General features: G+C 42.4%; 1 protein-coding gene across 1 annotated transcript in view; it reads left to right on the top strand.

The window, feature by feature from the left end:
* efnb1 (ephrin-B1) overlaps nt 1-24646 on the top strand; it is a 93420-nt gene extending 68774 nt beyond the window's left edge. The window contains exons 3-5 of the mRNA XM_041797651.1: nt 6628-6720; nt 17144-17260; nt 20767-24646. Of these exons, the coding sequence (XP_041653585.1) occupies nt 6628-6720; nt 17144-17260; nt 20767-21161 (605 nt within the window). The 3' untranslated portion in view covers nt 21162-24646. The remainder of the gene's footprint in view (nt 1-6627; nt 6721-17143; nt 17261-20766) is intronic.
* Nucleotides 24647-25015: the final 369 nt, after the last annotated feature.

Below are 25015 nucleotides of genomic sequence, written 5' to 3'. Positions count from 1 at the left end.
GCTCGCGCACTCTCCCATCTTCAAAAAAAAAGAATCTCCTGCTTCCTCTCCGGCCTCCCCCCTCACCCTGCACTCCTCTCTAAACACCTCACCCCTACACACACACCTCTCCACTTCACCTCCCTTACTCACCCATGCATAGCACCCCCCCACCCCCCACCCCGCGCTATCCCATAGTGCTCTCTGCTGGAAGGATTTAGAGGTACCCTGTAATTTTGGTGCCGGAGGAGCTCTTAAGTCCTGCCTGATCTTCTGGCTACACATCCAGCGCGTGCATGTGCGAGTATGTATTTCTGTGCATGCACTTCACAGTGTGTACTTCCCTGTGCGTTCCCATCTGTAGGCCCAATACTTGCATGTCTGTAGATTTTTTTTTTTTGCAACCTTTTCAACTGTATCTGCATTTGTGTGCAGCCGTGCTCCTTGCTGGCATTTCTGTGAGTGTTTGCATGTGTGTGTTGTGCATAAGAGGGAGTGAGGAAGCAGTGTAATCAGGACACAGGAGAGGAGCTCCCCCTCTGGCTGTATACTGAAGCAGTGAGCTGAGCAACAGTTGTGTGCAGTGGGCCGCTAACCACCTTAAACCCTGACACTAATGCCGCTACCTGCTCTGTGTACACTCACAAAACGGCTCCTGGGAACAGGCAGCACGCAGCCATATTAGAGCTGCAAGGTGATGCTTTACCAAAAAACTAAATGGAAAAGAGCAGCGTTGTTGAACATGAAGATGAGAATATCAGCTGTGTCCATGCACATTACTCAAAACCACATTTATACTTCCCTAAATTCAATATTGGATACTGAAAATCCATCTCTAGTGTCATATTTATGACTATTTTATATTGTCTGCCTGTTTTTATTATTCAAAGGGAACAAGAGAGGAAAACATTGGCTGGGCCGAGTGTACCTAATTCATCTGAGATGATATGAAAGTCTAAATGGATTTTCCCTGCTGACGCCAAACCTGTACAGGAGGCTATGAGACGGGAGCGAGGGGTTGGAGGTTGATTACTGATTTCCATTTTTATTTCGAGGACAAAGAAATGGGAGGCTGATGGGCTGGGACATCTATTTAGATCCATTTCATTCTGCCATAATCAGGCTTTAGCCATGTCCTAATACTCTGGATTAGAAAAGGTTCAAAGTGCAAACATCTAGATCCCCCAGTATTATTCCAGTCTGCCAACCTCACTCTGTATGTTTTTGTGTGAGTGTGTGCGTGCACGTGCATGCTTGCATGCATGCCAGATCTGCTGGGGAGGGTTATCTCTGGAATCAGGCCCATAAACCTAATCTAACCCTCTCTGTGCTCATTCAGGAGTGAAATATTTTGTGCAAATAGGCTCCTTCTCCCCCACTTCGAGTCTGGTTTGCAAATGTAAACAAAAATGGAGATAGGAATATCACAGGTATGAGAAATAGCCAATTCAGTTGTGACGCTCTGTTTGATACAGACACAGACGCCTGACACCGCTGTGTTTAGCTCCCTGCTTTGCCTCAAATGGATGAAACAGCTCTGTGTGCTGCAGTTTTTCCTTGATGCTAAGTGTGAGTGATCAGATCGTGCTTGTGCCTGTTTATGTATTTAGCTCTTCATATTTTTGTGGAGATGTAGACATTATTGCCTGTGGTTACTGTGACTACCCAGTGCCTGCACGGCTCGTCTAAGTGGAAGTCTGAATGCTGTGGAGGATGGGGGGGGGGGGCGTTGTGTGAAAGGTAGCCAATGAATGTCACCTCTCATCCACTTTCTCATTAAACAACCTGCTCTCTGTCTGTCACATGGGCTGTATCCATCCCCTCGCCCTGCGCTTTGGGCAGATGTCGTGCACAAGAGCTCACACACGCCGGCGTAGACAGGGGAGCTCATGCACGGACACGTACACACTTCCCATAGTGCTGTATGAAAGCAACCCCCCTGGGCTGGACAGGAATAATAAGCAGCAGATGATTCATGATGGAGATGGGGAATGTATTCAGCAGGACCACCTGAGTGACCTCATTTAGCAGACCTGAGAATAAATATAGACCACCGCGTCGCACTCTAGCCTAAGCTGGTGTCGTCTCGACCGGTTGGCTCTGCATCTCTCACACATCTCCCACTCTTGCTGTCGGGTCACCCATGGGAGCAGTCTCTCCACTCCACTATGAATGTCCTTGTGAAATCTCTGCATTTGCGTATATGCATGTAGCATGTCTAGCAGTGGTGATACATGTGTGGTGTTGCAGCAGGAGCATTTGTTATTTTCACTGTAAGGCGCTCTTGGCTGATACATTTGCACTGTAGATATTTCCCAACATCAACATTTGGCACCTGGTTTCTCTTATGACTTCAGCAGCTGTAGATCTTTTTGTTCTCCCACTAGACAATCTGTGGCCAATGCTTCCACACCCACAAAGAGGGCCTTAAATCATTCAAAAAGCCAGCTCTGGATGGAGCCGACCACTTCATTTTAAAAAGGCAGCATTCCTTCATGCAGTGACCAGTTCCTTCGGCATCCCGGACCGCGAACGCTGAACCGGTTTGTTCCACCAAATCATTACCAGCAGATTGGGCGTTTCTTTGTTCTTGGTGTTGTCGCTGCTTTATCCTCTTGTGTTTTTATCTCGATTGAGACACACAGGAAGACCCAATTCCCCAGTTTCCTCTATCCAAAACATGCCATGACCGTCGGCCTTTTAATATCTGGAAATCCAGATTTGGATTAACGTCAGAATGTGCGGATGAAAAGAGAGAGAGAGAGCAAGAGAGGGAGGAGAAGCCGAGATAGAGTGAGTGAGAGGCTTTCAGATTAAAATAAACAAGCTGGCAGTGTCTCCTTGTTGTCTAGTAGGGTTAGAGTGTCTGAGAAACCTGGCTGGTGTCATTTAGTTTTGAGCGACAGCACATTACAGATGTGAAGACACTGACAGCAACGGCAAAAAAGCAAAGATTATATAAACAAGAGTGGGTTGGGCTTTATGTAAATGCACTCGAGATGTTTCTGTACACTGTAAAATAAAATCAGTTAGGCTTACTTTGAAATGACAGTAAACAGCCTCAGAAATAACAAGTAGACTTGACTGTTGTGAGTTCAAATGACTTGTTTATTTTAAATGTGCTGCAATTACACTAACTTGATATTTCTGGGCAATAAAGCTGATAACTGTATTATTTCAATTGCTCTGTACAAGTTTTAGATTCATAAATATAAACAACACAACACTGGTTTAAAATGAATTATTTTAAGTTTTCAAACCTGAGATTCCACTTAGGGATGAACAGTATTCTCGGCTTGATACTGGTATTGGCAGCTCTTATCCTAAAAAAGGCATTCCCTGGTATGGATTGTAAATTTTTGCCATTTGTACTAATACGTTTGTGAAGTTTTAGACTGAACCGACAATCTGCACCAGTTGAGGTCTTTTTTGTTGTTCATTCTCAATCTCTAAACTTTAAATTGTATTCTAAATACAAAAGTTTGGTTCTTTGTCCATCCTTATAAATTAAAATTTGTTTAAAGGACTGAAGTTTTAGGTCTGAAATACATATTTAATATTGGTGTCAATATCGGTATCTGTTAAAATTAATCTGTAATTATTGGCATATTTTATATTGGCCAAAAAATAAAATTAGGATATTGTCCTATTCCTAATTCAGATGTTAATTTGAGTTCCAAATACTGAAGCTTAATGATCTACTTTGAGTGTGAAATACTTTAAATCCACTAATTTTAGCACACTATAAACTGATAAGTTCATGGAACTCAAAATGTTATAGGTAACCAATTACCTTAAAAAATTAAAGTAGTACTCACTATGAAAACAGTATTTTTTAAAAGGCATTTTATGTTTACATTCCACCTAAAATAGGCTATATTAAACAACTGTATGTAGCACTGGCTGTTAGGGTTAGGGTTAGGCTCGTCTAACTCTCTTGTCACTGATATCTGTTCTGCTTTGGGTTGTTTTGCTGCTTCTCTCCCTGCCTTATGCTTTCTCTATCTTCAAGGAAGAGCAGGAACGGCTTGTGGAAAGGAGGGAGGATCCCAGAACAGCCAAACCCTCAAACATAATTAATAGTAGAGAGACCTAATAAATATAAATAGCTGTAAATCATGCTTTGCTTGACAAAGTGGTCCTACGTTTTTTAACCATCTTTTACTGTTCTGTCTTACTGTGTAGGAAAAAAGTTACAAGTTCTAAATACTTACATTGTTTAAAAGCAAGTAAAGTTAAGTAAATCAAGTTTTTTTTTTTAGCTCAACTTGTTTATAATAAGTGTTCATAGCAGGTTACAAACACTGAGCTAGTTCCCTCAGTCTCCCTGAGTAAAACTGATGTTAGTTTTTACAGTGTAGATGATTTCCATCTTGAATAGCACTTAAAAGATGCATTCACAGAAGGAAATGAAGCTAAAATTGGACACGGTTAATCGGATTAAACATTCCCAGCACTTCAGTAAAGGCCTTGAATCATTTGACACTTTAAAGTCCTGAACAAAAACAACATATAAAGTGATCATCTCTTGTTAAACCCTGCTCATTTTCAGTTGTCTGCCTAAACAGAGGTCTAGAAGGGCCAACCTATCATTATGCCTCATCAGTGAGACGCAAGAGCCCGTTCAACCAGCCTGAAGGAATCGCTAATTTAGATGACAGAAGTAAGTTAACACTCGGAAGATTTGCTCTCCCTGAGTGGATATAAAATTCATAGCATGACGCTTACTCTTAGTCAGATTATTCAAGCGCCTTTGAGCCCGATCTTCAAAGAGCTCATTTTTGTCTAACCTTGCCCAGGAAATTTAAAAAATTGAAAGAAGAGAAGAAATTGGGTGGAAAATGGCAAGATGAGGTCAGCACTTGTGGCAGCGTCTGGGCCTTTCAGCACTTCAGGAGTGAGTGTGCGTCTTTAAGACTGGAAACAGGCCTGTTCAACTCACTGTCTTTGAATGTTCCCTTTAGAGAAGGCATGCTCCCTGCATATCTTTACATAAATCATAAGACTCACTTAGCCTTGAGTGTTCATTCACATTAATGTCCCACGTAAATTTAGAAATCTTTTCGTCCCTGCCCGGCTCTCGGCTCCTGCCCCCCCCTCGTATATATATCAACGTCCAGCTCACTCGGTCGTGTTGAGTCTACAGCGCAGGGGGAATTCGCCAAACAGCTCCTGACACAATGTTATCACAGTCTGGCTCACAAATTATCACCACCCCCCCTCCCCATCCACACTAACAAAATGTTGTGGTTCTGCTTGAAATTTAGAGCCTGAGTATGATCTGATAATGAAACATAATATTAGTGCAGTTCATTATTTAGTTTTCTTCAATTTCGCCGGAGCTCAAAGCTGAATTCCCACAGGGCAACAAATGTCAACATTAATAATACTTAGGAATGACAAGGCATGAATCAACTAGATGAGCTTTTCTGTTGCTGCAAAGGCAGATTTCAACACCGCTTGATATACCATCAGTTTATAAATGCATGTAGAAACTTTAAAACATCATGCTAGCAAGAGTACAGTGTTTGTACTATGTTTGGACCCACCCAACTCCCCCCACTCATGCAGCCTGTAGCTGAATCTGCCTCCCTTTGTGTCATCATTAGATAAGCACCCTCTCTAAGACTATCTCATCATAATGAGGGTGCCATCTGAAGCAATCACCCAGGGAGATGGTCATTGAGTTAAGAGGGAGGGAAGGGGAGGGGCAGAGTTAGATACCGCTGATAACAAACTAAATGAAGTGAGCGAAAAAACACAGAGAGAGCCACTAAGACGGGCAGAGCAGGAAGAGAAACAAAAGCATATCGGAGGAAGGGAGTACGTTGAAACAGCAGACTAAGCGGAGATGGAGATCATTTGGGGAATTCCAAAATTAGAGCTGCCATCGCATGCGCCCACACAGGCGATGGCGCACACCCACACACAAACACACACTCACAACTGTCTTGTGCGTAGCTGCTCAGTGTTAAGGTCAGAGTCACACTCTGTCTCCCTAGGTCATTATCATGGGCTCTAAAATAGACAGCCAATTGTGTCACAGCGTCTGAAGTGAATGTGACATTAAATAAACAACCCTCGACCCTGAACTCCTCTGAGGAGGACACACTTTAAAAACAAATCACAGCGACAGAAATGCTCCAATATAAAAAAAAAAAAAAAATGGAAGCACGCTGAAACATTAAGGAGGCATTTAGCTATCAGCACTACCAGCAAGTAATGACACATGTGGCTCAGAGGGAGTAAGCTGCTCCAGGACTTGGCAGGCAGCTGGAGCTCTCTCTGGCGTGTCTCACTGTTAAACTATGCCCCGACAGACAACACACAAACACACGCAGGTCTGTCCATGTTCCCTGTCTTCACCTCAGTGCCCAGCCTCCCTCTGTAGGTTCTAATGTTGTTCCATTTATTTGACTTCACTTTACTGTGTTAATGAGAGATACCGTAGAGAGGAGCTGGCGCTTGATTGAGGGTGAGAACGGCTAATCACTGGAACAGCTAATCAGTGCTTGTCGTAAATATTGATTAGCTCGGCGCGTTATGGACGTGCTCATTAACCAGTGTGTCATCTTCTCTCTTCCTCCTCTTCTTTTCCCTCCCTCCTCTCGTCCTTCAACCCTCTCCCTCCTACCTTCTTTTCTGCAGCAACCTCCAACGGCACGGTCGAGGGCCTGGAGAACCGGGAGGGAGGCGTGTGCAAGAGCCGAGCCATGAAAGTCATCATGAAAGTCGGACAAGGTAAATGTGTGCTCACCTCACATGTAGAACGCAGTACATGGCTGCTGCCTTAAAGCCATGTTTCACTTTGGTGTGACATTCTCATTTATCGCCATGTGTGCTGAGCGTGACTTTGTCCGACAGGACCAGTTCTCCTCAATGGGAAAGTTGGGAAATAAATTGGCCACCAGTAAAAAAGGCCTTTTTAACCCCCTGGTATATATATTTTTGGTGGTATGGATGACAAATCTGTGTACCCACTGGCTTTGAATGGAATTCTGTAGTAATGTTAAATTAAATTTTCTATGCTGAAAGATATCTGGCATCAAAATGAATACTTCTCTGCAAAATATCATTTTAAAATTCCCCTTCTTTTATCTTTAGAACATTTTTTACATTGAGCATCATTCCTTTTTTGTTGTATTTTATGCAATACATTTAAAAACCTGTTTAGATAAATATGAAGGCAACATTTCAGTTATATCTTTTAGCTACACCATTACTTTTTATCCAAACACATGAAAAAAATAATGTGAAATGCATGGTCAGGCTGCAAAACGACAGATTATAACACAATATGAAAAATGAATACTGTCATGTAATTTTTGTATTTATTAACAGCTTTGTTAACACATAACACTTTACTATGTAGCAATAAGTGAGCAGTTTATTATATCATTTATCATCAACACCATCCAACGCTGACATAAAACATGGAAATAATTCCCTTTAATGAATGATTTATATCACAGAGTAATGTGGCTGCAATCATATTTAAAGATATGTAATTACATGAACAAATCCCCAAAGTGTGTAGTAAAATATTTATTTGCAGTTCATGCAAATCTGTTCAAATGCATGTTAAAAGTCTTGATACTGTCTTACACATATGGCAATGTGATTAATTTACATTAACTTTAATTCTTTACGGGTTAATATTTGGGCAAAAAAAAATCCTCTCCCAAAATGTACATACAGTACATTCAGAAAGTATTCAGACCCTTTCACTTCTTTCAATTTTCTTATGTTGCAGCCTGATGCTACTCATAAAATCCCCATGAATCTGCACTCAGTGCCCCATCATGTTAAAGACTTTTTTTGAAAATGTATTGAAAAATAAAAAACTGAAATCTTATTTTGACATAAGTATTCAGGCCCTTTGCAAAAACACTTGTAATGTAGCTCAGGTTCCACCCATATCTCTGGATCATTCTGAAATGTTACTACATCTAGATTGGAGTCCACCTGTGTGAATTAAACTGATTGGACAGGATTTTAAAAGGCACAAGCCTCTCTATAGGAGGCCTCACAGCTTACAATGCATATCAGACAGGATTGTTGCAAGGCACAGATCTAAAGAAAGGTTACAAAAATTTTCGGCTGCACTGAAGGCTCCCATGAGAACAGGACTCTTCCAAGAGCTGCTTGCCCCGCCAAACTGAGCCATCGAGGGACAAGAGTCTTAGTTTGAGACCACGTGTATGACATCACATAAAAGCAATGGGCTGTGTCCAGAATCACACCTTAGTCTCTACAGAGCGCACTTTACAGAGAAAACAGCATTTAGTAGTCGTGTCTTAATTCTCAGCGGGCATTGTTATACTATAGTGCACTCACTATGTCCCACAATGCATTGTGAAAAGTAGCAAACAAACGATAGTCACTATGCAATATTTGCCATCATGCATTGCAGTTCAAAGCTTGAACAAGTAGAAAGTGACATTTGCCTGCTTTCATACAGGCATTTTTACTGAAAATCTATCATTTGTTTTACTGAAGTGTGTGAAAGGATCAGGGTCAATGACATGACGTGCATATTTTTGAGTCAGAGTCTATTTCCTTTAGAAAAAATGATCAGTTCATGGTATATATCAATGAAACTATGAAACTTACTTTGTTTGAATACATTTGATTAATATGATTGATTTTATATTTTGGCATCTCAAACCCTGAAAGTGTTAGGTGGTGCAAACATCTGAGTAAATACTGACGCTATTAAAAATGGCTAAACCATTTTTCTGAATTAGAACATTTTGGCATAATTATGGTTGAAATCCTTGAAACACACAAATTATATTAAATCGCATAAATAGAAAGTTAGTAAGGTCATTGAAAAACTTTTGTCCTGGAGTTTTGCAAGTTCTTAAATTGCAGGGTGGTGCAATCGTAGTCATGGGACTTTTATTTTGAAATGAAATGTCTAATGTAAATAAAAATAATGTGTTAAAGTATTTGCCTGTTTAATTTGAAATTAGTTGCACATGCCAGGTGGTGCAACTGCAAATGAATGAAGCTTTATACGTCATCCACCCATTAACAGATGTTTTTCCTTATGATGATTAAAGACATGAGGCATTTGTCTGTATGTACAAAAAAATGAGATACAGCAAAAAAAACAAGCCTTTTTAAAATTTTCATGTGTTGTAAGTATAGGCTGAAAATAGTCCGATTTTTTTATTTTGATCCCCATCCATTCCTGCTGTATGCTGTAATTTTGCAACATGCTAACGTCATTGTTTGTGGCTGGGGAAGTGTCCAAAATCACTTTTTCCTGTGCCAATGAGTTCACCATGTAGTCGCTTTTAGAAAACCTACTACACAGGGAATAGGGAGTTCAGAATAATGTGGTTTTGGACACAAGCATGAAAAATGTGCTCAATTTATGATTGTATAAAAAGTATTCCCTGGCTATGAAGAGTTCAAGATAAGCATGAAAAGATTAAAGTTCTTAAATCACTTTTAGGCTAAAACCTTGAAGCATCTTTCATCGAAGGCTTTGCAAGATAACACTGAGCAAGCTTGGTAGTATGAGGCGAGTAGCAAACAATGCCACAAATCAATGAGCAGGACTGCTTTATGGACTCCAGTATGGGATTTAGCGCTTTTCTGCCCCTTTGTTATGAAGCTCCCTGATTTGTTGGGTATTTAGTCAAGCATATGTCTTCATTTTAAAAACACTCCTGTACCATCCGTGTGGTCTGTGTATAATCAGTACCTGATTGATTTTCTGTTTAAAAACCCCCCAATGTATATCAATATTTTACCATCAGATAAACACTTCCATTAACCTTTTACAGTAGTGCTGAATAAACCTTTTAACAAGCAGCAACAGTTTGTGCAAATAGTGAGCTCATTAAGAAATAACATCCCTGACTTTGCTTCCACATCGCAACAAGGCTGCTGATGTACCTCAGCTGTTTCTGAAGCTGATTGTTCTTCATTCATCACACCATGAAAGTTTGAATTCTTTGCGTCAGTAAACGGTCTGGGAAAGTCGTCTAAAAATTCTGGGAGTAAACAAGCAAGCTTTGTTTAGATATCCTTGGACACAACATTTGGTTTGCATCATACATTTCACTTTTAGATGGAGTTTAACTCAGCATGCGGACATCCATATCCTGCATTTGACAGAGTACAGTACACAGATGTGTTACCCTGTAAACATCCCCGCCATCCTCTCTGTGGTTGTTTGGACCGAAAAAAGGCTCCAACGGCCATCTTAGAGGAACATCTGCCCTCCACCGTGATCTGATTCAGCTTAAGTGTGGATATCAACATGCCAAAAATAAAAATGAGACTAGCTGAGAAATCTTCACTGTGTTAGTGTGTGTGTGTGTGTGAGCTGAGATTTGAATGCTGGCTTGCTAGATGACAGCAGTGCATCCTGGCAGTCAGAGGGAGAATAGAAGCTAACAAGCTGCTGATGCTAGCAAGGTCTGAGTCGGAACAAAATCAGCAGATACAGTGAAAAATACCCACAGCCTTCTCACAAACAGACAGGCATTGCATTATCTCTCCATGTAGGTCAATTTAAGCAGGCCCCGGATTGCAACACCCGCGCCAAATGACAACACAGCTGCATCGATGGAGGAAACGCAGGCTTTAACTCAAAATCATTAACTCGGAGAGAAACAAATCCCTGAACTCACATTAATGAGAGTTGAAAGGAAATGTCTTCTTCGAGGAAAGTTCTAGGAAAGTTCCTCTCTTTTTGACACTGTTTCTGTGGCTGCCGGCTGTTCCTCAACTTTGCCAGAGCAGTGCGCTCATTTCCAAAAGCGGTCTGAAGCGAAGCTGTCACTCACAATCAGTGTGCCCCATAAACCTTGTTAGAAAAGATGCTGTCGGCCCAGCTGCTACTACTTTTAATTCTATTTCTGTGAGGGGAATTTTTTGATGCATAATTTGTCCATCCAACCCAGTAACTATAAGAGGAGAGGACATGGGAAATTGGAGCATCGACAGAAATGTGCATTAAGCTGCTGTGTACGCATTTTAAATGATTATTTTCCAAAGAGGAGGAAGTTACCCTCAGGGCTGCAAATAATGACTTTTGTCATTATTGATTCATCAGCTAAAACTGATTATTTTATGGATTAATCAATGCATTGTTTTGTGTCTCAGTTGTCAGAAAATACTAGAAAATGCACACTGTAGTGCACAGCACCTGTAAATGAAAACAGATTTATTCTTTAGGGTATGTTTTTTTTACAGCAGAGAATTGCTTTTTGTTGCTAGAGGAAAGGATCCTCATATTTTTACCACCACGGTTATCCACCAGTTATGCAAGCAGCCTCAATATTCAGAGCACCATCTTACATGAGAGAAATCATTCTGAAATGAGTTATTCTGAGTAAAAAGCTACAAATTTTAATTATCGGTCACAAAGAAATGTCATTCAACAGGCAAGAAAGTCAATTTTTTTCTGTTTATTGCAAAAACAGTAAATCATTCGTGTCAGGCCAAAACCTTGTATCTCCTCTAGTGTTTTTTTTTCAGTCCCTGAAAAGTGGTGATTTTGGAGATGCAAGGTTTTGGCCTGACTGCAGTAATATGCCTCTTTCATGTTTTATATATCATAAAAACATATTTGGTTTGTGGATTGTTTAAAGGAACAATACATTTAGGATGCTTTCACACATAATGTGTTTGAAAAGAATTGAACTGGAGTCTGTTTCTTAAGTTAATGCGGGTCATTTTACTGGTGTGTAAGCTGCCACTCGAACACTGGTGTGTTCCAAAGAACTGCCTGGAAAGGTGAGTCTCAGTCTGCTTTCAATCTGACTCTGGCGTCGTTTTTTTTTCTCTTGTCAGAACATGAACCGACCTCAGTCCAACCTAACTGCAGGAAGTGTTGTGCCCTTTGGGGTTAAACCAGCTACTGTAGCTGCATGTACAGTGTTTTAACTTTTTTCAATGCTGTAACATTGCAGCTTGGTGCTACGGTCGAAAAAAAAAATATTCCAATGAATCTACACTCAGTACCCCATCATGACAAAGAAAAAAAATAAAAATCTGAAATATCACATTGGCATGTTGTCAGACCCTTTGCAAAATCACTTGAAATGTAGCTTAAGCTCCTCCCATTTCTCTTGATCTTTGCTGACATGTTTCTAAACCTTGACTGGAGTCCACCTGTGGTCAAATAAACTGATTGGGCATGATTTGAAAAGGAAAATACCTCTGTATAGAAGGTCTCACAACTAATAACCCATATCAGAGCAAAATCCAAGCCATGAGGTCAAAGGAACAGCCAGCAGAGCTCAGAGACAGGATTGTTGCAAGGCACAGATCTAGGGAAGGCTACAAACAAATGCTGCTGCACTGAAGATTCCTAAGAGCACAGTGGCCTCCATGATTCTCAAATGGGAGAAGAATGGCACAACCAGGACTCTTCCAAGAGCTGGTCGCCCAGCCAAGCTGAGCAACTGGGGTGAAGGGCCTTAGTAGGAGAGGTGACCAAGAGCCCTATGGTTTTTGGATCTCTAAACTCCAGAAATCCTGAATGGAGATGGGACAAGTTCCAGAAGGACAAACATCACTGCGGCCCTCCACTGATCTGGGCTTATGGCAGAGTGGCGAGACGGTAACCTCACCTCAGTGCAAAACACATGAAAGCCTCCTCAAAGTTAGCAAAATACTCAATGTAAGCGCCAAGCACTTTTTTTTTTTGCACTGAGGAGAAATGGGAGGGACCTGAGCTAAATATATAGTGTTTTTGCAAATCTATTTTTGATACATTTGCAAAACTTTCACTTAAAGTTTTCCCTTTCTCATGATGGGACACAGAGTGTAGATTAATGGGAATATTTATTTTCCACTGTAGCATCAGGCGGCATCATAACAAAAGTGTAAAAGTGAGGGGGTCTGAAAACTTTCTGAAGAACTATAAATGTGTTGAAAACTGTGGCCAGACCTGACAGAGCTGCAGAGACAATGGAGGAAGTCTTTTTTCCCTTCTCATCAGTCTGCTGTCTGTGTGAGAAATATTACAAAGTTAATGAAAGTCCAAAGTTTCCAACACATAGACTTTACCCAGGCTCAGCCCTGGGTAAGCTATGAATGGCCAATTTACTTTTCTAAATTATTTATGGAGTTGACAAGACCTGAGATCAATTAATAAAATCTCACTAACTTATGCACCCCATCAGTGACAGACTCACACAGTGCTGTGGAGCCAATCAGCCCGTCCTTCAACATACTGTGGCTGGGTAGGTGTGCCGTGTCCTTGGGCAAGACACTTAACCCCAAGTTGCTCCCACTGCTGTGTCAGTGGTGTGTGAATCTATAAGGATGAATGGGATTATTTAATTCTGATGACCACTTTAGATAGCAGCCGTCCCCATCAGTGTGTGAATATGGTGTAATAAGCGGCCAGACAACTAGTTAAAGTTTATCTAACATTTACCAGAAATCTCCTCTGCTGTCATCTTTCCTTTGTCATGTTATCACACAGATTGAAATGGTTTTGATCCTAAATTTAGCTCTTCACACAGTGTTTTTTACTTACTCATTGAAGATTTAATTGTGATTCAGAATCATCTATGTCATGTGTATTCATCTCAGGCCAAACTACTGTGTGGTATCCTCATACTTTGCATATGGACTCATAAACCATGAGTAATTCTGACCACTCAGAGAGCGTTTACATCACACATTTTGGTCTGCTTGTAAATGTATTATTTGTCATGTGAGATCAGGGTGAGCTGATGTGTGATGGCAGCAGAAAATATTCAGGAAAATTCACCTCAGGCGAAACGATGGTGTTGCTGCTGTTTATTTCATGTATCAGACACATGACCAAAGCCTCTATAGCGGCCAACTAGTTTAATCTCTGTACTCTTAATAAAACTACAACACTGTTTCCTGCTGGCCTGGTGCTTCTTCTCTACTACTAATTACTAATTATGTTTAGTCAGTTGTTCTAAGCTCTGCCCACTGCCGTTTCAAATGTGTTTTTTAGATCTGTTCAGTTGTGTTTGGGTGCTGCCTGCTGTACAGTGATTTCTGCTGGGGTTCTTTTGGTCATGTGTGGTCATGGTAGATTGTTGTGGATGATGTGGGACTGGTTGCACCATGAGTGAAGTTATCCATTGAGTTAGATTTCCCACCCTTAGATTTTCCAAAAGTACACTGAGTGCATATTCCTCATCAGTATGTATTGTCTTGCTCCTAGGTTGACTCTTTGTCATACCACTGTTAATTTGCCTGTGTATTTCACTTTATTATGGAGGTGTGGCTTTACCTGAATAGCCTGATTGGAGGTCCAGTCTCTTGTTGTTCCTGCTGATAAGGAAAGATCATATTTTACTCCTCAGTAGCTACTTAGTACTTGAACTAAACTTTAGATTTAATACTTTACTTTTACTTGAGTAGCTTTATAGATGACTACTTTTTATCAACCAACTCAGGAGATGTCAGACACACACCTCTTGAAATTATCAAGAAATTTTGGGAGTTTACTGTTATAAATTTTTCTCTTTATTCTCAGTTATTAGTTTGCTCTTGTTGCTGTTATTTATATCTGGTGTGGCTGTTCTGGGATCCCCCTGCCCTTCTGCAAGCCTACAGGAAAGCATCAAGCAGGAACGGCACAAGTTCCGGCTCCTGTTGTGCCTTCAAAGAAATCCTGGGGCAGGGATAGGAGCAGCAATAAACCCAGTTACAACAGAATGACATTGGTTAAGTCAGATATAGTATAAAAGAGGAGCTGGGGTGGAGGAAGGTTGCAAAAAGCAGCTCGCAAAGGGAGCAGCAAAGCATAGCCAGGCTAGAGGATGAGTTGATTCGCCAATAGCGGGCTTAGAGCGGATCATTTGGCCGTCAACTGATGTCAGCACTCAATTCCTGGCCTGCCTGAACTAACATTATACGCCCGATTAATGGCGTCAAGCCTCTAGTAAAACAGTGATGGCAAAGTTTTATAGTTCAAAAGCTAAATCTGATAATGAAAGCACCTTTCAAAGACAAATCAGAACTGGGAGCAGTCACTATTTACAGGTTTGTAAACCTTACTGCAGCCTCACTAGATGTTGTTAGACTAGATGTTGTTTTAACAAGCACAGAACAATCTGGGCTCTGCTTGGCTTTGACCCCAGCTGCTATTGTGTTTAAGTCACATTTCCTTCGTCTCTGCGGCTAAATGCCAATGCTTTCTTTAGCCAGGTCCCCAAGATCTCCCTATATCTCCACTTGTACTTCTCTGCCCTTTGCTCTATGGATTTTATTTTTGGTGACTCACTCCAGTGTGCAAAATGTGCACATTCTTTGTTGTTACATGTTTTTTTTGAGGGACGGCACACCCACACTCAGTCACGTTGAATCATTTGTTCTGGGAAATGATGCACTCTGACACGTCGATATCTAATTGTACTTTAAATGCCGCGTGTTCCGTCTTTTGTCTTTATGAAAAATCTAAAGTCGGAGAGGAAGTGAAATTGATTGAAGGGGAACTACGAGGAGGCCATATTTTATAAATCCATCGCTATTCTGTACTCTCTTTCCCCTCCACCACATCATGTCACAATGCTCATTAAAAATATGTTGACTCACCGCCTCTCACGCGCTCACCCCCCCCCCCCCGTTTTCTCTCCCTCCACCTCTCCCAACATATTCTTCTCCCTCTTCTTTCGCTCGATCATTGTCTCCCTCTCTCTTTCTCTCACTCCTCCTCCCCCCTCCGCCTTCTCCCTCCTTCTGGCGGTTTGGCAGTTCTGAGGTAGTTGCTGTCTGCATAGCTAAGGGAAATGTCAGCAGTACACACAGAAAAATGGGTCAGAACATTAGAACGCTCCCTGCACATGCTCAGTGACACACACTGTTGGGGCTGTATGCGCGGCAGTGAATCAGATCACTGTGTCCTCTCGTATCCCTTGCCACACATGAATGTTGCCACTTCTCACTCCTGTCTTTTCTCATCAATTATTGACGGTGAAAAACAGCTCACGGCTAAGTTCACCACTGCTGCAATCAGTGTGGAGCGATGCGGTGGTCTGAACATGGAGAGGATAGAGGAGAAGAGGAGATCAATTTGTTAATATTGTGCTTATGTGCCAAACGAAAAGATGCTCATGAATTCATAGCCTTCTTTTCTTTCCTCCCCTTCTCTATCTTCCATGTCTATCAGACATCCCACACCAAAATCATTTCCTTGCCCTAGTCTCGGCCAAACTGTGTTGGAAATAGAAAATAGACTGCTAGACTGTCAGGTCCTTTTTTAAATCACATACACATCCACAGTCATGCACGGCCACATGCAAGCCAAGAGGGACTTAAATGTAAATTGCCTCCCCACACACCCAGCTCTCTATTTCTCACACACACCCCTTGAGCAGGCCTTCGGGCAGATGCAGATAAGGCCAGATAGAGAAGAAGCATCTGATAGTGCTGTGGAATCCATCAGGCCGGCTTCGGTAATAGTTTATAACTGTCTTCTGTCTGCCGGTCCTGCCCTCGTAAAAGCCACGCCGCGGACCCACCAGTGTTTACCGCACAAAGACTTCAAAGTGCGTGTGCTGAAATCACAACAGACAGACAGATAAACTGTCTGTTTCCTTTGTGAACCCCTCAGAGCTTATGCTGCCCCTCACTCCCTCCCTCTTCTCCTTCCTGTGCTTCTCTTCAGAAGTGTGCCTCTTTCAGGCAGAGTTAAAGCCGGGGCAATAAATAAGGCATATTATGGCCTTTTAACGTGATGAATAATGTAGAACAATAAAAAGTTAATATATAACTACTTTACCCTCATTCTGCCATGCCTAAGTGTATTGTAAGAATATCATAGGTGTGGGTTTGTATGTGTGCATGCATGTACGTGTATGCGCGTGTTCGCCATGCTCTCATGAATGTGTCAGTGTTGGAAATGCCTGTCTGAGTGTTTGCTGAAGGAGCTGCTGATGTAGATGCAAGCTCATTTTTTATGACGGGACAGGGATACTGGCGTGTTTCACAGACGTTCGCTAACTTGTCCTTCCTCTTTTTGTGCTTTCATCTCCACTTCTGAGACGCTTTCAACACATGCAAAGATAACCTTCTCTGCGTATAAAAGACATATCAAAAGATAGTCAAAAAAATAATCCTCACAAGATGCAGAGAAACAAGTCATTGTCATTCAGTGCTTGTGTCCTGCCAAGGCTGAGTTTTTGTGTTTTTTTCTTGTTTCTCACAGTCCCGAACGCAGCTGGCTCTGAGGAGCCGGAGTCTCCAGAAACCAACGCCATACCCGAGTCCAGTCCCAGTCCGCCTGACCAGGATCGAATTGGACCTGCAATGCCAGGAAGCCCTGGTAAGTAGACTGACAGTCCCATTATCCACATACATATGGACAAAATTGTTGGTACCTTTCTGTTGAAGAAAGAAAAACCCACATTTGTTACTGAAATAACTAGGCAAAAGTAATGATAAACAAACTAATGAAACTGGCCTGGACAAAACTGATGGCATCCCTATAAAAGATGGAAAATAATTTGACCATAGGGACATGTTAAACGAAGGTGTGTCCTGTAATTAGCATTACAGGTGTCTTCAAACTTGTTATGAGTCAGTCTGCCTATACATCACAGTACCACCACACTGAACATGGACCACAGAAAGCTAAGGAGACAGTTGTCCCAGGAGATTAGAGAGAAAATGATAGACAAGCATGTTAAAGATAAGGGCTATAAGCTAAGACCATTTCCAAGCAGCTTGATGTTCCTGTGACTACAGTTGAACATATTATTCGGAAGTTTAAGGCCCATGGGACTGTAGCCTACCTCTCTGGATGTGGCCACAAGAGGAAAATTGATGACAAACTGAGGAGATGGAAAACAAATGGTGACCAAAGAGCCCAGAGCAACTTATAAAGAGATTAGAGGTGAACTCAAAGGTCAAGGTACATCCATTGCTGTTTGAGCCAAAGTGGATTTAATGGAAGATGACTGAGGAAGACGCCATTGTTGAAAGAAAATCGTAAAAAAGGGAGACTGGAATTGCCCAAATTGCATACTGACAAGCCACAAAGCTTCTAGGAGAATGGTTTAAGAACAACTGAGAAAAAAACTGGAGCTTTTTGGCAAGTCACATCAGCTCTGTGTTCACAGATGCAAAAATGAAGCATGCAAAGAAAAGAACACTACCTTCTGTGAAACATGGAGGAGGCTTGGTTATGTTCTGGGGCTGCTTTGCTGCATCTGGCACAGGGTGTCTTGAAACTGTGCAGGGTAAAATGAAATCTCAAGGCTATCAAGGCATTCTGGAGAGAAATGTGCTGCCCAATGTCAGAAAGCTTGGTCTTGGTTGTAGGTCATGGATCCTCCAACGGGATATTGACTCAGCTATGGAATAGTAGGAGAGAAGGAGCTGAAACATGCAGTCAAATCTGAGACAGCTCAGGGGGGAATGGGCCAAAATACCTGCAGACAGGTGCAGACGTCTCATTGAGAGTTGCCTTATTGCAGTAATTGCCTCAAAAAGTTGTGCAACAAAATATTATTTTAAGGGTGCCATCATTTTTGTTCAGGTCTCATTAGTTTTTTTGTTTTTGTTTTTGTTTGTTTGTTTTTTTAATTCTATTGAACCACAAAAGCAATGTCTGATTTCATTCGTTAATTTTCAGTTAATTTTTGTTCATTATTACTTTTATCAGTGCAAAGTGATTTCAGTGACCACTGTGGGTTTTTATCCACGTGTGTAAACTGCAGATTCAGACTCTTTATGTAGAGCTCTCTACTCTCTAGAGTGCAAATATTTTAGTAAAATAAAGGTTTTTGAAATGTAAAAACAGAATATTCACAGCCTCAAGGGTTCCTCTAATAATTAATCACAATTAGCCTGAGAAGAGAAAATAAAAATCATAGCTGAGTTTCCCTATGTAAGCAGTCTCTTATATGGATTTTTCGTGCTGCAGGCGTTCCTTTGATTTCTTAGGGGTCAAAATGGTTAAAACATGTATAACAAATGATGCAGAGAATAAAATAATAGCCACAAAATGACACATAAAAGAAACCCCACCTTAAACAAATGCAGCTCAACCTGAGTCATTTTCCTCATTCATACTGAACACAAAGAGTGAGTTACACCCAAGGAGACTCAAAGACGCAGCCCTTTATTACATATCTTTTTAAACTTCATTAGAATTGCAAATAAATGAAGATTAAAAGCAGAGATAATTGAAGCAGTCACTCGAGTCAGCGTGGATGCTTTGGGCCCTCCCTGTTTCCTGTTTTCACAGCACCTTTCAGAGCCGCTTTCCACAGGAGAGATCACTCCTCAACTTTTTGACTTACTCCACAACTTTGCCACAAACTTCTTCCAAGTACGAGCTGTTCTGCCTGTCCCGATGTGATAAGCCGTCCTCATTTAATAGTTGCTTATTTGACATTAGTTGCTCTATAAAAAGCTTTCCTAATGTCACTTTTCCCTAAACCCTAGATTTTACCTGTCTGCCATTGTTAGATCAGTGATTATGTCAAGTGAAGAAGAAGAAGTGCAGGGAGGAATGAAGGCCGTCTCATTGTGGTTTGGGGAGCTGATATTTCTGGAATGAAATTTCTGACAGGCTCTCCCCACTGCCCAGAATGTACAAAATTCCTCACGCCTCTGATTTCACCGATAACGCCTGAATCTGCAGCTTTTAGTGATGTCATTTAGGCGTGATAAGGAGTAGGGCGCAGCCCCCCCCCATAAATGGTTAAGTGCACAGTGGTCAGCAGAGTGCGGAGACACAGTCATTAGTGGGGATGGCAGTCTCCGGAGGTATGAGGCCTTTGTGTGTGTCAGGGGGTGCCGTGGACAGTAAAGAGGTGGTGCTGCAGGGAGGAGGAGGTGAGTGCTGCTCTTTGGCAGCAGCTGCATGCATACATGGAAAACAGATTTGGTTCTTCTCGGATTTCAGTCACTGGAGAAGCCAGTCATTCTCTCTCTCTCATCCAGTAACAGCCCCGCTTTCCCCCTCCTCCTTCCTTGACAAAGGGATAAAATAAAATCAGATGTTCGGATATGCCCCCCTTTACTTCTTTTCATATCTTACTTGGCCTTTGCCATACAAACATGGCCTTGATATGTCATACAAGTCACCCGGGCTCAATCGTATCAGGGCGGGAATCTTTGCCGTGTTGAGTGATGGCTGCAGATTTCATTAGGAGGCTATTTTGATGGAGCTAATTCAATTAGATTACATCAATGGGGCTGTTAGTCATGTAAAGCAAACAACAAACGCGGATGTGATCAGAGTTGATTTAGGCACAGAACAGTAAGATTTGCTCATGACAGGTCAGGACCGGCTTACTGTAACTGTTTCTGCCCCTCTGTTTGTTCTGCAGTCTCTGAGGGACTGCAAGGAAATTATCTGGGTGGGAAGGGTTGCCAAATCTTAAACAAATAAGCAAAGAAGGGCCTCTTATGGTAGAAACATTTTCTCTGGACTCTTCTGCTTTGTTAGAGAAAATAATCAATATCCAGTGACTCATTTTTATATTTTAGAGTGAAAGCCAAGCCAGTCTCAATTCCTGTGCAAAAAGCAGCTAAATGAACTGTTATTATAACCACCAGATGTGTGAACTGAGGATGGAGCTTGTGCTATATATTTTCACCACATGCCTTACAACAAAAAGCACCTTTATGGAGCACATCAAAAGCGTCTTTTGATGTACCTTTTTATCTCTTTTGATATAATAAATCACATAAATATAAAATAGAAATATGGAGTATAAAACACTCCCTGCGTCCTCTCTCATCTTTACCCTTTTTGACCCTGCCTAATAATTTCTGCGCACCCACTAAGCCCGCTTTCTCTTGTTTGATTCTCTCCAGATCACATGAATCAGGACCAGTCCGGTTCCTCTGCAAGCTCAGACGGTATCCTTGGCTCCAAAGTGGCTGTGTTCTCGTTCATTGGGGCCGGCTGCATCATCTTCCTCCTTCTCATCCTCCTCCTTGTCATTTTGCTCATCAAGATGCGTAAGCGTGCCAGGAAAAATGCCCACTCGCAGCCCCGCCCCTCAGCTCTGTCGCTCAGCACGCTGTCCAACCCCAAGCTCCCAGGGGGCACGGCTGGCACAGAGCCCAGTGACATCATCATTCCGCTGCGGACAGAGAACAACTACTGCCCTCACTATGAGAAGGTGAGCGGCGACTATGGCCATCCTGTCTACATAGTCCAGGAGATGCCCCCGCAGAGCCCTGCCAACATCTACTACAAAGTCTGACATGCTCCGCACAGCCAGCCACCCCGTCAGGAGAGAGAATGAGAGGAGCGCTTGATATATGTTCTTGGGAAGGACACTTTCCTCTGCATTTATGGGACTTCTTCAAGCCCGTGTTATTTCTACCACCTGCTGCACAAATCTGGAGAGACACGCACTGACCAGTGACCAGGGTTGTGAGCTGACTGTTGAGAGAGGTTTATTCTGTTTGTTTGGGTTGCTTGACAATCCCCACCCCCTTCTCCTCCTTCTCCTTCCCTCACCTCCCACCTTCTACACCTCCTCGATGCGCTCTGAAAGTGGGGCGGGGCTGAAGCGAACCAACAGATGGAACTCAAGCTTCCTGGTTCGCTGTCCCCTTTAACGGCCAGGATATCTCAGTTCCCTGAAGTACAGTCTGTGCTACACCCAATTAAACACACCATTGCTAGCACACTAGCCAGGAGCAGGCAGACACAGGCCCTGGATGCCACTCAGCCTGCAGTTTGTGTGCAAGCCTAAAAACGTGTGTGCGTGTCTGCGTGTTTGTGTGCGTGAGTGTAAGTCAGGGCTCCGTGCTGGGCCAGGGAACTCTCCAGATAGCTCAGGTATCAGACACAGTGTGTGAAAATGACGTGTTCCTCTCCCTTCGCACCTCTGATGTTTGCCTTACTTACTATTTTTGATGGAGGATTTCCTCGAACCCTGAGTCAGTTCACAAAGCAGTTGTATTTTGTTAGACTTTTCCTACAAGTGCACAATGTATAGAGTTGAATAGATCATCGATATCACTCCATCTTTCACCACCCATGTCATCCATCGTACCCATAACTTTTCCTGTACCTTGACCTGGACTGTTGATCTCGAGGTGTGTATGTGTCTGTGTGTGTTTTCTTGGAGTTCTCCCGTCTCCACTGGTCTGATATGAGCTTTACCATTACTCTGGTATTTATGACTTACTTGTGGGTGCGCCTGTTGTGTGAGTGAGTGTTGGGCATGTCAGGACTAGTTTATATCTGGGCAGACTAATTAGCTTAGGGGTAGAACACTACGTTACTGTATTGCACCTGCAAAAACAGGCAGACAGATCTTAAACACCCTTCCTCTGCTCCACTTGGCATCCATAGAGGTGTCTGATGAGCTTCGTGGGAGCTGGTTTTAAAGCAGCAGGCAGGTTGATATTTGTTTGTTCTGGCTTCTGGTGCTACTGTGTTAGCATCAAACAGATAGCTTGATGGCAAGATGGGTGTAGGTTGGCGCTGATCTGCTGGCCTACATAGGTAGGATGCCCTAAATATAAGTTGGATGGCGAGAGCTGGGATACAGTATTGTCACATGCCAATTGGCTGCCATCTGTAGATGAGCTGGTGGAGCGCGCAGTCGTGGCTTCGCCAGCGTGTGACTAATCTATGTGCCATCTCGATGCCCACACTCACCAGAGAGAGAGAGAGTGAGAGAGAGAGTGAATGTTCCTGTGACTTTAACCTGAGAGGAAGATGGGGGGGCTGATGGGGATAAGAGGGGGTGACGGGTGAGGTGGTAGTTTAGCATTAATTTTTCCATCCTCTCACCGGTTGTGCTGTGAATAAAAATGCTGTGCAGGATATTCCTCAGTCAAGGTGTTCAGCCAGCGAAGAGGACACTGCAGCTCAGCTATCACACAGCCCAGGGCAGCAGCACCGAGACAGGATTTACAGCGGCTGGGTGCGTGCATGTGAGTGCACGCCAAAGTCAGCTTTCAGGTGCTGTTGGTGTTCGAATCTGTCTGCGTGCACACGTTTGTGTGCTCATTTGTGCTTATATTTGCAGCTTTTTCTCAGCGTGTGGGTGTTGGTGAATGCTGGTGTGGTCGAGCAGACAAACAGTCTTGTTTTGGGATTGGATCTAGGTGCTCCAAACAGTGTGGCTGCCAAAGTACGGAGCGCCGCAGTCCTAGTTAATGATGTGTGAGAGGAGAGGGGGAGCAGATAAGGACAGCTATTCCTCAGCACACGGACTTGAGCTGACGTTTGACGCACATGTGCACACACACGCGCAGACACACCAAGACCGACGGGTCCAGGTTTATCTCCAGTCAAACGGTCAGTCTGCCAGTCGATGTTTTCTCACCGGCAGACACCCATCATCCGCTGCCACATACTATTGCCATCCACGGAGACACTGCTGAGTTAAAAGGCAGCCCAGCTTGAAGACTCGGGGAAGACTCCAGTGGCGTTTGCGTGTCGTTAACCTCTGAGTTAACAACCTAAACAGCTGCTTGTACTTTTGTGGTCCTGTGTTTTAACTCAGCATGCAGCCCGCAGTGGCCCTCTGTGAAACACATTTACATCAAATGTTTTTGTTTCGGATCGGTGCGCATCCATTCACCTACACCAGCCAAGGGAGTCATTACCAAATTACCACCAACCATATCTCATTTTTATTCATTCTTGTGACCACTTAATGTTATTCAATTTTTTTTTGTTTGTTTTGAGAAGAAAAAAATTAAAAAGAGAGAGAAATGTAAATATATGGATAGAGCCCAATTTAAGATGTAATTTCACCTGAACACTGCTCATAAGAAAAATTTACGACTAGATTTTTGTAATGGAGGATGTTTGTAAATAGCTGTCTTTTTAAAGTGTGTTTTGTATGAATCCTTGCATTTTGTCTCTGTTTGCAATATGTTTTTATTTTCTGTTCTTTTAGAGTTAAACTAAATATTGCAACGGACACATGAGCTGTCTTTTTCGCAGCGTCCAGTATTGTCAAACAAGTCTTTGTTACCACATGTGTTTAAATAAATGGGGTTCAGAGTTTTTACATCGCCATTCAACAGGATTCTAGTTGCTGAGAAACTGTTCAGGACTGAAGCTCTGTCAGCACACAGCTTTGAAATGGATAGGTCGTTGAAACTATGAAAGATAAGGCCACTTCTCTGTTGGAGACAGCACTTAGCTCTGCATATGAAGACTGTTTTATTCCACTGCCTTTGAGTTACCTACACCTTCCACTCCATTATAACAAAAACATTTTGGGCCAGAAAAGATTAATCTTTTCTCAGTTTTAATAAGTCTATCGGGCTGGATGGAGAGAGAGAGAGGGAGAAAAAAGAGGCCACGAATGAGAGTGTGACCGTTCTGCGCTCGCCAATAAATCATCCGGTTTACACCACTCATTATCTCCCAGGCGGTCCTTTGTTTTAAAGTTGCTCTCTCCCTCCTTTCCTAATTTAGCTCAAAGATGTTGGCTCACAAGAGCCTCACTGTAGGTTGATTTCTGCTATTGTTCAAAGCCACAGTATTATTTTTCAATGTGCATGTGTAAGCAAAACCTGTTGAATTTGTTTCCCTTTGTTTGAATCATAACTGTCAATTTTTGTTATTTTATTTTAATTTTTTTTTTTTTTGCCACTCACTTTCTCGCCGCTTCTCAGCGTAACCTATTGGCACCAGCTACAATGGAAATAACGTTCCACCAGTTTGGAAACTACCGCATATTGATAAATAAAATTTTTCCCATGGAATTTGCTCCGGAGTGATGTTTTTATTTCCTTCTTTGTTCTTCCTTCAAGCTCAACAAATGTGGGTAAAAGATCTCATTTGCTATCTCACTGACCACCTTAGATCATGGTGGGAGCATAAAGCAGACGCCCACGCTCACACTACTTCCCTCCTAGCCCCCCCAAACCTTCACCTCAGGGGTCAGTGCTGCACAGATGGGTTTGTTCTGATACATTAGTCAGATTGAAATCACAGGCAGGCTTCATAAATTCATATTCAGGGAGTGTGGACACGCCTTTTTGCATAGTAACTAATACCCGTATCAACCCTCTCTGCCCTGGTGTCCTCCAAAATTACATTTCTTCATACATGATTAAATCTGATTGGCTGCACCCG

Source organism: Cheilinus undulatus, linkage group 10 (assembly GCF_018320785.1).
Source record: "Cheilinus undulatus linkage group 10, ASM1832078v1, whole genome shotgun sequence".
NCBI lineage: Eukaryota > Metazoa > Chordata > Actinopteri > Labriformes > Labridae > Cheilinus > Cheilinus undulatus.
The sequence above is the reverse complement of the archived record's forward strand: the minus strand, read 5'-3'. Positions and strand labels throughout refer to the sequence as shown.